Raw genomic sequence first — 13,764 nt, forward strand, 5'->3', positions numbered from 1 at the left:
CCTTTCGTAGCTTACATCTAGTAGAAAGGGCAGAGCCAGTGCATGTGGCTGCATAGTTTGAACAAAGCAAAACGTCTACATTCACACCTGATGGCCTAAGAGATGGAGACAGACAAAATAAAACACCAGGTTTTATGGTGATGAGTAAGCAGAGAAAGAAGACAGAAGGCATGTGTGGTGGACAGTGGGGTGCAAATAGACACTGTGTTGCCATTTAAAACAGAGTGGTCAAGGATGCTTCATTAAGTGATGGCTGCTCAAAGACCTAAAGGAGTTAGGAAGCAAGCTTGGTTTCACACTGAGAAACAAACCGATAAAAAAAAGAAAAAGGAAAAAAAAAGGAAGCAATCTCAGCAGTTAGAGGGAATGGAAAAGCAAGGATGGAAACTCAGGTAGCAGCCAGCTTGCTATGCCCAAGGACCAACAAAAAGGCCAGTGTGACTGGAACAAAGTGAATGAGGGGAAAGTAGTGGGCGACGAGGCAGAGAGGTAATGGGAGATGAGACCAGGTATGCCCTGGGCTTTCACTTGGAGTGCGAGGTGAAACTATTCATTTGGGCCAGGAGTGACTCATCTGATTTATACATTAGCTATAGTCTTAAGAACAGACTGAAGGGGGCTAAGGGTGGTGCAGGAGACCAGTTACTGGAATAATTCAGGCAAAAGGTGATGGTGGACCCCACCTGCAGCAGTGCAAATGGTGAAAAGTAGATAGATTTTGAAGCTGAAGCTGACAGGGTTTGCTGACTGGATGTAGAATATGAGAGGTGTTTGGTTTGAATTACTGGATGGACAGAGATGCCATGAAGCAAGATGGGAAATACTGCAGGAGGAGTGGTTTGCAATGTGAGTGGGGGTGGGTGGGAATACTAGGAGCTCAGTTTTGGACATATTAAGGTTAAGACGTTATTAGATGGCCAAAGAGCATTCCAACCTTTGGACTTAGCCTCAGCTAAGTGAACTCACTAGAAAGACAGTTTTTTCTGGCGTAACAAGGGAAGGAGGGAGAAGGCAGTCTTGGTAAATCAAGTGACATTTATGGAGACGGGTCTAAGAGCAGAGTAAGCTGCTTAATTTTGCTTGAAGGAAAAGGAAGCAACAAGAGTCTGTCAGGACACACACACACACACACACACACACACACACCCCCCACACACACATTTTTTTTCTGGTATTCACCAGGACAGTGTTAATAAAAATGGCAATCTTTATAATAGAAATTTCTCACCATTCGGTAAAACTGATATTTCAGTGGGAACTCCTGCTGGATATAATCATAATTTCAAATAAAATGTGAGACCAAAGACAGGAAGAGATGGCTTAGAAGAATCACTTTGGGTATTCTCTTGAGACTCTCAAGCCAAGCCATTAAATTGCTTCGGAATGGTCTAAGTCAAGGACTTAACCTGACAAACATGTAGGAGCAAATGCTCCCTGAGAACACAATTCTGTCCTAAGCAACCAGGGAAAGAGGCCTAATATTGCCTACTGCCCTTAACTAGTGCTGGAGAGAGATGAGTTTTACATTTATACCATAATGGGTTGTGGATTTGTCAGGCATCCCAAGTCCCCAAATCACATTTTTGATGTTTGAGAATGGGAAATACTGAAGCATCCACATAAATTTCCCTGGACTGGATTTCACTTCAGCCCTCAGAAGAGAAAATACGACTTAAACTGGGATTTCTGAAAAGCTAGTCCAAACAGCTGGTGTCAGTCTGGTGATGTTTTTAGCAGTCCAAAGAAAAATTTTAGAGAAAAAAAAATGTAGAACAATTTCTAAATCTACTTGATTTTAAAAAGCTATTTGATTTCTAAAGCAGTTTGCCTATTTTTTTTTTCTAGTATTACTATGTTCTTATGTGAAATGATGGTGAGAAATAGAGGGTCATGTTTTTACTTCTGTTTTGGCTAAAGATATTTATAAGGCAATCCTATAGTTATCTTCGCATTTTTGTTTTAAGTTTACAGGTATGGGACGTAGGAAGGTCTGGCAAATGCTGACCTGGAGTAAATGCATTTGCTGGCACTAACCCAATTGTCATGCCTGGTTCTCCACGGCTGATCAAGCTTGCCAACGAGCACAGGAGTGGCTGTCTCAGCGATCCGCCTCCCTGTTCAAGGGACACCACTGTCTGTCACCTCCCTGCCTTCCTTTACACTCTCAGAGTGTAGCATCTTAGAGTCATAGTTCCATTCCTTCCTTCCCTCCCTCCCTCCCTCCCTTCTTTCTTTCCTACTTTTTTTGATGTTGTCTCACTCTGTTGCCAGGCTGGAGTACAGTGGCGCTATCTCGGCGCACTGCAACCTCCGCCTCCTGGGTTCAAGTGATTCTCCTGCTTCAGCCTCCTGAGTACCTGGGATTACAGGTGTGTGCTACCACACCCAGCTAATTTTTGTATTTTTAGTAGAGATGGGGTTTCACCATGTTGACCAGGACGGTCTCAATCTCTTGACCTCGCAATCTGCCTGCCTCAGCCTCCCAAAGTGCTGGGATTACAGGTGTGAGCCATCGTACCCGGCCTCTCTTCTTTTAAAAAAATTATTATTAAATATTTTTAATTGACATATGACTATATGTATTGATAGGGTACAATATACTATTTCAATACATTATACAATGTATAATAAATCAGGGTAATTAGCACATCTATCATCTCAAACGTTTATTGTTTCTTTATGGCAGGAACATTCAAATGTACTCTTCTAGCTATTTGAAAATATACAACAAATTATTGTTAACTATATTCACCCTACAGTGCTATAGAATGCCAGAACCTATTTCTCTAACTGTAATTTGTATTTGTTAACCAACCTCTCCCTAACCCTCTCATCCCTCTACCCTTCCCCACCTTTAGTGACCACTGTTCTACTCTCTACTTCTATGTGATCCACTTTTTGAGTTCCTGGATATGAGTGAGAACATGGAGTATTTGTCTCTGTGCTTGGCTTATTTCACTTAACATTGTCTAGGCTCATCCATATTGCTGTGAATGACAGGATTTCACTCTTTTTTATGGCTGAATGGTACTTCATTGTGTATATTTACCACATTTTCTTTGTCCACTTGATGGACACTTCCACAGTGAATAGTGGGATCCCCACAAACAGGAGGATGCAGATATCCATTTGACATAATGATTTCCCTTTTTTTTTTGGCTATACACCCAATAGTAGGATTGCTGGATCATATGGTAGCTCTATTTCTAGTTTTTTGAGGAAGCTCCATGCTGTTTTCCATAGAGTCTGTACTAATTTACATTCACACCAACAGTTTAGAAGAGTTCTCTTTTCTCCACATCCTTGCTGTGGTTTTTATTTTCTGTCTTTTTGATAATAGCCATTCTAACTGGGGTGAGACGGTATCTCCTTGTGGTTTTGATTTGCATTTCCCTGATGCTTAGTGACGCTTTCTCTTCTTTCTAAATACCATCTGCCCCACCTATCTAAAAGGGCTGCTGTAAAGAACAAATAATATATTTAAGGGAAAGTACTTTGTGACTAATGAAATCATAATTATCTTTATATACAGTAAACTATTCTACACATAATTACGATTATTAACAAGCTTTTATTGCACCGCTAGCATGTGTGGTCTTCTATTTTAGGTTTCGAGGACAATCGTGGCCTTTAAGGGTCTTCTGATCTAGCCAGCAAGAGAGGATATATACATAAGGAGATGAAAACCATCCAAGCCCTTAAGTGCCAAATGTGTGGTCCAGATGATCACTGCTGGAAGAGACCAGAGAAGGGATCACCTACTGAAGACAGGTGGGAAGAGGCAGCACTTGAGTTGGCTTTAAAGTAAGAGAAGCCAAGTCAAGTCAAGTTGAGAGGACTGGGAGGCAGCTGGTGTCAAGGAAATGAGTATGTATGTCACTTTGGCTGGGCTGGGGTGGCTGTGGTCCATCAGGAACACAGTGGAAGATTCTGGCTCGTGGTGTGATCCACATAGGAACCATGTGGATGTTAAAGTTGTGCATGTAGGTCAGGGTCAGATGACAGAGAACCTTGAAAACCCATCCAAGAGTGTTGCTTTATCCTGTAGGTAGCTGAACTACTCACTGTCTAATAAGACCATTTTACAGTAGCACATATGTTAGAGGGACTGAGGAGGGGTGCCATGGGGAGGTAGGATCCCCAGTTAGAAAATTATTAAAATAAAAAAAAAAGAAAAAAAGAAAATTATTAAAATAGCTGGGCACGGTGGCTCATGCCTGTAATCCCAGTACTTTAGGAGGCGGAGGTGGGAGGATCACCTGAGGTTGGGAGTTCGAGACCAGCCTGACCAACATGGAGAAACCCCATCTCTACAAAAAAATACAAAATTAGCTGGGTGTGGTGGCACATGCCTGTAATCCCAGTTACTTGGAAGGCTGAGGCAGGAGAATTGCTTGAACCCAGGAGGTGGAGGTTGCGGTGAGCCGAGATGGCACCACTGCACTCCAGCCTGGACGACAAGAGTCAAACTCTGTCTCTCTCTCTCTCACACACACACACACACACACAAAAGAAAAGAAAATCACTGAAATAAGGTGATGAGAGTAGAGACAAGGGGGATGGCAATGGGAATGAAAAATAAGGGAAGAATTTGACTGGCTCTTAGAGAACCTTAAAGCAAAACTTTTGAACTATGTCAAGGTTCAAACTAGGGGAAAATAAGGCAATAATGCCATGATTAACTGAACACACCTGACCACATGGATACACACACACACACACACACACACACATATATATATATTTTGAGGTCGTGTTTTTTTTTTTTTTTGAGACGGAGTCTCGCTCTGTCACCCAGGCTGGAGTGCAGTGGCCGGATCTCAGCTCACTGCAAGCTCCGCCTCCCAGGTTCACGCCATTCTCCTGCCTCAGCCTCCCAAGTAGCTGGGACTACAGGCGCCCGCCACCTCGCCCGGCTAGTTTTTTGTATTTTTTTTTAGTAGAGACGGGGTTTCACTGGGTTAGCCAGGATGGTCTTGATCTCCTGACCTTGTGATCCGCCCGTCTCGGCCTCCCAAAGTGCTGGGATTACAGGCTTGAGCCACCGCGCCCGGCCTTGAGGTCGAGTCTTGCTCTGTCTCCCAGGCTGGAGTGCAGTGGTGCAATCTCGGCTCACTGCAACCTCCACCTCCCAGGTTCGAGTGATTCTCCCGCTTCAGCCTCCCGAGTAGCTGGGATTACAGGTGCCTGCCACCACGCCCTGCTAATTTTTGTATTTTTAGTAGAGACAAGTTTCACCATGTTGGCCAGGCTGGTCTTGAACTCCTGGCCTCAGGTGATCCACCCACCTCGGCCTCCCAAAGTGCTGGGATTATAAGTGTGAGCTGCTGCGCCTGGCCCACATGGATATATTTTTCAGGGAAAAGATAATTTCAATTTGAAGTGGGGATGTCCAGTAGGCAGTTGGACATAACAAACTAGTGAGTGATCTCCTCAAGGAAGAGTGCTGGGCCAAACGTTGTCACCTTATAGTCAGTGTCGATTTACAGAGGGACCATGACTCTGTCCCTGCAGATGACAACAAAGTGCCCTGATAAGGCCCGGTGTAGCAGCTCATGCCTGTAATCCCAGCACTTGGGGACGCCGAGGCAGGTGGATCACTTGAGGTCAGGAGTTTGAGTCCAGCCTGGCCAACATGGTGAAACCCTGTCTCTACTAAAAATACAAAAATTAGCCAGGTGTGGTGGCGCATGCCTGTAATCCCAGCTACTCAGGAGGCTGAGGTAGGAGAATCGCTTGAACCTGGGGGGTGGAGGTTGCAGTGAGCTGAGATCATATCACTGCACTCCAGCCTGGGTGACAGAGAGAGACTCCGTCTCAAAAACAAAACAAAACAAACAAACGAACAAACAAAAAAACAACAACAAAAAACCAAGTGCCCTGAGAAAGGGGCACCTTCTGCCAGTTCACTTAAAGTTGCCACACTGGCTGCTGTCAAGGCTGGAGGATTATGCAGAAGGGCAGCCGAGGTGCTGGGTATTCTTAGTATTAGGGAGCTGGAGGAGGATGTGGAGGCAGTGAGGGCAAGGAGAAGGGGGAGACCCGGACAGGACAGAGTGCAGAGAAGGACAGGGAGAAGGAGGTCTAGGAGAAATGGTGACCAACAATGCCCAGGAAGCCAAAGAAACAAGGGCCTCAGGAAGTCAAGGTGTCAGAGAAGAGTGCAATCCACAGTCAGCCTGCAAGGGGCCACGTCAGAAGTGAGTAGGGCAAAAGGGAAATGGAGACAGTTCTGAGTGCTTAAGATGGGGTCTTAGGTGATAGTACGAACAGGGGAGAGGTTTTTTTTTTTAGTGAGAGGGCAGGTAAAAAAAACTCAGGGAGTATGACATTAATTAAATATGCTAGAAGCAGGGAGGGAGGATTAAGGGGCATGGTCCCTAAAGGATCCAGGTGGATCACTACTGATGGGCCAGAGTCTGCATCTCATAACTTCTACTGATGCTGTGTGCTCTGCACAGAAAGGCGTGGCAATTCCCTGAATCCCAGGCTCTTGGAGGCCTCCAGGCTCATCTTCCTTTTGCCTCTTCTCCCCTGTTCACCTCCTGGCTCCTCCTGAATTATGATCTGCTTAAAATAAGAGTTATAGCAGCTAATATGTCCTGAGAGCTTGCTCTGTTCTGGGCATTAACTCCCTGAATTCTCGCACTTTCCTTATGAGGTGGTATTGTCTCCAGGTGAGAAAACTGGCTCTGTAAGCTATCAGAGACAGAAATACGCTCTGAGCTCAGGCAGTCCAACTTAACTCAGGGTTTATAATAAACCACCTCCATTTGTGTCCTCACTTGTTTCTTTTTTCTCAGTTTGCCCCACCTGGGCTTGGTAACCCAGCTCTAATCTTTAGCTCTGTGGTGAGGCTGCTGCTCCAGGTAATGGTCCCTCCCTCAAATCACTGGACTGCAACTGCCGGAGGGGCGCGTTGTAACGGCCTAGCCCAAGCCTTAGAACACCCCAACCCATCTTCTGAGGAACTTTGAAGTCGACCTGGTGTTATTTCTTCTAGTTCTACAAGCCTCTTCATGTCTGTCTTTTGACAGAACCACATCTAGACGTTCGGCATCCTTTGAGATGGACTTCCTGACTGAGTTATGGATCTAGTATCTGAGACATCTGCAAACTCTATTCTTAATATTTAATTACATGGCCTTGGAGTTAAAACCTTAAATGCCTAGGCCCGGGGAACCATGATAAATGAATTAAATGGGCTGGAGATGAGAAAAACAGGGCAGCAATGTGTTATATGCCAAGTGGCACTGGGTTTGGGGAGACAAACTAGAGCAGAAGAAGTTACGGCAAAGCGGAGAGTCGAGTGTCTAAAGCTGATCTCTGCTACGCAGAATGAGGGAAGCTCTGTGTAATCAGAACTCAATTCCCAAGAGAAACCAGAAAGCTTTACTTTGTGTGTGCATGAAAACGCCTGATTTTTTAAAGTTGGCAACTATTTCACAATTTCAAAACTTTGTAGGGCCATCCCCGTAAGGCCAAACAAAACATGTCTGCTGGCCAAATCTGGCCTTGAGGCGACACATTCTACTGCTCCTGTGTGTGACATATCCTGCCGTTCCCGTGTTCAGCCAGAGCTGAGGCTCTTCCTAGCAGTTCTTAACGTCCCTCCCAGACATTTCCCTAACAGCTGCCGATCCGGATGTGTCCTGACATTGCCATGTATGCCCAGATTTTCCACAGAGTTCTTCATGCACCTTCATGTGTGGACACTGTAAATAATTCTTCTCATGAAAAGTTAACTAGACCTTGAACTAATTCAGCAGGGCCGCCATCTGGGAGTCCTCAGAAACAGTGAATTGTCAGCACTGTAAACATTTTAAGCTTCGGGGAGGACACTGACTTTTTCTAAACTAATCACCCCTGCCAGTCAAAATGTGCAGCATGGGTTCAAGAACAAGGCGTTCATTTAACAACAATAACAAAAACAGTGAGGATGAAAACCGGACAGCCATCATAATGAAAGGCCTCAAAGCAAACTGTGACTTCCCTAATAAGGCGACGGCCAAAGCTGGCTCCCTGGCGGTCGAGCGCCAATACAATTAATCAGTCTGTTTTCAGTTTTCTCACGACAGCAATATTAACAGTTTGCTTTATTCTGTTTATATGGTGCTGACAGGTCTTCGGCATGTTGGGCCTACTTGCTGGAGATTAATGGCCACTCTCATATTGAGGTAAAAACCAGGCAGGAAGAGAATGCCTTTTACGACTAGATAAGAACTAGATTCTCTTGCTTTTTTTTGTTCCCCATCAACTCCTCCCTCTTTTAATTTCTATCAGGGATATATAAGATTAGTTAAGTCCAGCAAGTTCACCTCAGTGTTTAAACTCCCCCACTTTAGATGTTGTATCCTCAGGTAAAACAAAGGGAGCCTTAGATATTAATTTTGGATAAACTCATTACATATAAAGGTATTGGTGACTAACTTTGTTTTTAAGAAGTCGTATTCAGCCTGGGCAACATGGTGAAACCCCATCTCTACTAAAAATACAAAAATTAGCCAGGTGTGGTGGCGGGTGCCTGTAGTCCCAGCTACTCAGGAGGCTGAGGCAGGAGAACCGCTTGAACCCAGGAGGAGGAAGTTGCAGTGAGCCGAGATCATGCCACTGCACTCCAGCCTGGGCAACAGAGCGAGACTCTGTTCCAAAAAAAAAAAAAAAAAAAGAAGAGTGGCTGGCCGAGTGTAGTGGCTGACACCTATAATCCCAGCACTTTGGGAGGCTGAGGTGGGCAGATCACCTGAGGTCGGGAATTCAAGACCAGCCTGGCCAATGTGGTGAAACCCCGTCTCTACTAAAAATAAAAAAATTAGCCAGCCGTGGTGGCACATGCCTGTAATCTCAGCTACCCAGGCAGCTGAGGCAGGAGAATTGCTGGAACCTGGGAGGTGGAGGTTGCAGTGAGCCAAGATCGCACCACTGTACTCCAGCCTGGGTGACAAGAGTGAAACTCCGTCTCAAAAAAAAAAAGTGTGGCCTGGCTGCAGGAAGTATGGACACCCCAGCAAAACTCTTGGAGGTTATTTCACTAAATAGTCATATTTCAAAATAAATCATCCCTGGTTGTTTAGTGGCTAGAAAAACAATTTTTAAAAATTATATTTTAAATTTTTTAATAAAAAAGATTTAAAAAAATTCAAGACCAGCCCCCTCAACTTACCTCCTCCCTCAAAAACTGTAAAAGTACTACTTGTTACTAGCACACTTTTCTCTGCCTCAGGTTTGAGAGAAATGGTAACCCTAAATAATATTTTAACAACATGTAAGCATAGGAAATCCAAAATAACAAAATTGAAAATAAAGCAGTGCTTCCTCAGTTTCCATAGGAATCAATGTGTCATTGCTGGCTCGTAGGGAGACACCTCCACCCATTTTATGATAGCGGTCACATGGAGAAGCATGCACTGTATAAGCAGAAACTACAGGCCTGGGCCCAGCTAGCGTTCCATCCGACTCTCCCTTGCTCACTCCTTTCTTGACATAGCAGCAGGAAAAGAGGATTAATTCTAGCAGAGAGAATAACAGGGGGTGGCTTTTAAGTGCAATATTTTATCAGATATTTTAAAAGTCAAATATAAGAACAGTCTAGGATAAGAAAGTGATATTAATAGCAATAATAGTATTTACTGTGTGCTTACTATGTCCAAGCACTGTTTTAAGCACTTCAGTTGTGTGAACTCATTTAATTCCCACAAGGGAATGCCTTGAGAGCAAAGTAATAATTTTTGCCAGAAGGGCAGGGTATTTGAGAGTAGAACAATATACTGGATTAGACTTAGGCAGATCTTGAATTCTATACTTCTATTTTAAATAATTTATCTAACGCAAAGGTTGGATTGAAGAGGGAAGAAATGTTAGGCTAGTTAGAAGGACACTGCAATAGCCTTGAGATTCTCAGCCAGGGTAGTGTATTAGAAGTAAACAGGAGAGGAAAGATTTGAGAGTTATCTCAGAAACAGAACCATCTAAAATTTTTTGGACTGATTTGATGGCTCCTTCATTCGTTTGCTTATTCACTCAACAACTATTTTTCAGTGTTTTGGATGGGTCAGACATTATGCTAAGTGAAAAATAAGAAGGTAAGAAAAAGAAGACCCTGAAGATGATTCCCTCCCCAAAATTGGGCTACTAGCCATTACTCAGTGGTCTAAAGTGACGCTTAATATACATCCATCCCACCCTCCATCTAGCCATTCAGTACTTACTGAACACCTACCTTGTGCCAGGCATTGCATTATATAATGGTTATGAACAAGTCCAGGAAAGAAAAATATAGGGAAAAGGGAGAATGAAGGGGAAAAATGCTGTCTTCATTCTCATAGCTTTGGGAGTGCCTTGTTTCTAGAACTCCCATCTCTTTCCTGGTGGTCTGGCCATAAGGCACAGTACATGGTGGTAAACCACCAGACTGCTGGAATTGACTAGAGATTCTTAGTCATCCAAATGAGGAGAGGACCTTCTATTTAATTTCTAAATGTGTGCCTTGATTTGGCATATTTTAAGCAGAGCAAAACATTATACCACAAAGGTATCTAACATGATTCCCATGTACAGATTTTAATATTGTCTAGAAATACAGGCACAAGAAAAATAAGCTCTGAGCAAAGCCAAAAGGTACTGAAAATAATAGAACATACTTTGAACATTAAAAATCTTGTATCTGGTTTGGTTGGTAAATTAGTTTGAGACATATAATTCTACTGCCTTCCAAGGAAAGCCCTGATCTTTTAAAATTAAGATATGCCTAGACTTTATAAGAATCAATCCTGACCGCTTTCTGTGCTTTCTGAAAAACAACTAGGTAATAGAATGACTACCACTGAGAAGTATTTTGCTTTATGGCAGCTGTCTTTTCATTATTATTTTATGAGAGCTAGTCTAGATATTATATATCCTTCACTATCTACATTTAGTTCTTTTTAGATGCCTGGGGTTATGTCAGTTTCTTTGGATCTAATTGGATCTCAAAACTCCATCACTTCAATACTTTCCAAAGGTTCTTAGGCAGGTAGGCTTACCTCCAAAAACATTAACATGACTAATGCATGCGGCTGGTCATTTCTATTAAAGCTGGTCATTTCTATTAAAACAAAAAAATTAAAAGGTATTTTTAGAGACTTATGAACGCCATCAACAATTACTTCAAGTATAAGCTAGTTTGTATACGCCAAGGGTGAGACTTTAAATGCCTATAAAATCTGTCTGTAAAAAAGGAATTTTATGAGAGCAGGCACATTTTAGTTTCAACTTTAAGGATCTGAGCCTGCTTTGGACTTGGTGTTCTATGAACTATGAGCTAACTAAGTTACGGGAAAGCAGCCTGCACCCACGGTAAGATGAAAAGGCAGAATCCTGGGCCTGTGCATTTTAATTATAGCTCTACTGCCTGCATCACTGACCAAGTTTGGGTATTTGTTTCTGCACAGAAAATAAGATTTGAGGCCCACACAGTGGCTCACGCCTGTAATCCCAACACTTTGGGAGGCTGAGGCAGGAGGATCGCTTGAGTTCAGGATTTTAAGACCAGCTTGGGCAACAGAATGAGTCTCTGTCTATATTCTTTAAAAAAAAAAAAAATAATAATAATAATAAATATATAAAATGAAATAAAATTTGAATAACCATTTACTTATTTCCCATTGAAAATGCTTTTTAGTTATGAACTATTTTAAACATGCTTATTTTTTTGCTGATGAGAAACAGGAATTAAAATTGGAAAAAGTGTAAAATACTACATAAGTGACCAATATAGATACTTCCATGATTATTATCTCAAATTAACATATTGGTAAGAGAAGCCTTCACCGTCCTGGGCACTCGATCCATGGGTGAAAGCCTTCAGTAACGGTGAATGTTATTTTCATTTTGCTTGGCTTAACCAAATGGGGACCTTGGAGTAAAAAAAGTAAAACGATGAGCCCAGAGAGAGGCTGGCAGTGGAGAGGCGGAGGGAGAGCCACAGAATTAGAGGCGGTCTGTGCTGGAAAGGCCCTTTGGAGATCATCTCACCACCCTCCATGGGCGGGAAAGAAAAACAAACGGGAGCCGTCTGAGATTTATGACTCTTACCTGCGGCGGAGATCCTCTGCCACCGCTGCCCGGCAGCTGAACAAATAGGCTCGGAGCGACTTCAGCCGCTGCCGCAGCCGCAGCACGGCGGCCAGCGGCTCTGCGTGGTGGTACAGCATGGCGTTCTCCTGCTGGATGTCGATGAGCGGCTCCTCGTACACGTACTCCAGAAACTCCTTGGCCTGCTTCGACACCTACAAAACAAGCGTTGTCAGTCAGTCCTGGAGAAGCACCTGGCTCTCCACACTTGCTCAAACTAGGAACCATAGCTGATATATCAAAGGAACACCATTATTTTCTGAATACAGACAAATGAAAAAGTCTGTAGTAGAATTAAATGTAAATTTTGACTTCTCTCTCTTCCAGACATTCAACTGTAAGCTAGGAAGGAATTTATTAATTCTGCATCTTGACTGCAGTGGTGATTATAGGAACCTACATATGTGATAGAAGGGCACAGTATGGTGCCATTACACTGACCCATTAGACCAATGTCAATTTGCTGTTTTTGTTTTTGATATTGTACCTCAGTTGCCTAAGATGTAGCGAAGGGAGGAAACTATGTGAAAGGTACACAGAACCTCTCTGAATTGTCTATGCAATTTCCTGTGAATCCACGATTATTTCAAAATAAAAAAAGAATTAATTAAGAAGACTGTCTTAATACAAATCCAGATTTTTAAAAATGACATAAATTTATATGTGCATATATATGTATGAATATTCCATAAGACTTTTAAAAAGTAGCCACTTAAAAAATAGGCAAATCAAGGCCAGGCGTAGTGGTTCATGCCTGTAATCACAGCACTTTGGGAGGCTGAGGCAGGCAGATCACTTGAGGTCAGGAGTTCGAGACCGGCCTGGCCAACATGGTGAAACCCCGTCTCTACTAAAAATACAGAAATCAGCCAGGCATGGTGGCACATGGCTGTAATCCCAGCTGCTTGGGAGGTTGAGGTGGGAGAATTGCTTGAACTCGGAAGGCGGGGGTTGCAGTGTGCCAAGATCATGCCACTGCACTCTAGCCTTGGCAACAGAGCGAGACTCCGTCTAAAAAACAAACAAACAAAAAAGAGTAAATCATGTACATAGTACAACATTCAAGAGGGATAAAAGGATATTATTTGCAGAGTAATCTGACTGACTAGCAAACAAGCTCAAATATCCTGCTTCAGTGACCAGAAAGGAGTTGCTCTTATTACAACTTTGAACTTGGGCTAACTCCAGCCAATATATCCATCCAATTCTGTATCCACCTCGAGTGGTAATCCATGGTGATCCACAAGACTATGAAAGTTCATTTTATAATGTCATTGTCATCAGTAGAAATAAATAGTACATGGAAACACAATGTCTCAGATATACAGAGGGAGTGGCTTAAATAATGCATAACGTGAGGGTAATTTTTCAGAATCTCTACATATCAATCACTGATAGTGAGATGTAGATTGGCTACAAATACATAGAAAGTTGGCTCAGTTTCTATTTACGGAAAGTAAAACCTCTCTAAAAAGTTCCCATTAAAATCTCTCTAGGAGCAAGGTTAGAATTCAACATTAAAATAAAAAACTTTGCTTATTAAAAAGAAAATAAAAAATCTACTATGTTTCATATGCTAGGCTAGAAGTATATTAATAAAGATATATAGGATACAGTTCCTACCCTCAAGTGGCTCACTGTTTAGTATGAGAC

General features: G+C 42.8%; 1 protein-coding gene across 7 annotated transcripts in view; it reads right to left on the reverse strand.

The window, feature by feature from the left end:
* Nucleotides 1-13,764, reverse strand: part of PLEKHM3 (pleckstrin homology domain containing M3) — a 206,879-nt gene that overhangs the window by 95,318 nt on the left and 97,797 nt on the right. For 6 of the 7 annotated variants that reach the window (XM_009182899.4, XM_031651488.1, XM_021923918.2 and 3 more), the window contains one exon: nt 12,073-12,266. In XM_009182899.4, coding sequence (XP_009181163.1) covers nt 12,073-12,266 — 194 coding nt within the window. Of the gene's footprint in view, nt 1-11,021; nt 11,084-12,072; nt 12,267-13,764 lie in introns of all 7 variants that reach the window. The other variant, XM_009182904.4, reaches the window with a different exon arrangement.

The sequence above is a fragment of the Papio anubis genome, chromosome 10 (genome assembly GCF_008728515.1).
Source record: "Papio anubis isolate 15944 chromosome 10, Panubis1.0, whole genome shotgun sequence".
In the NCBI taxonomy this organism is placed as follows: domain Eukaryota; kingdom Metazoa; phylum Chordata; class Mammalia; order Primates; family Cercopithecidae; genus Papio; species Papio anubis.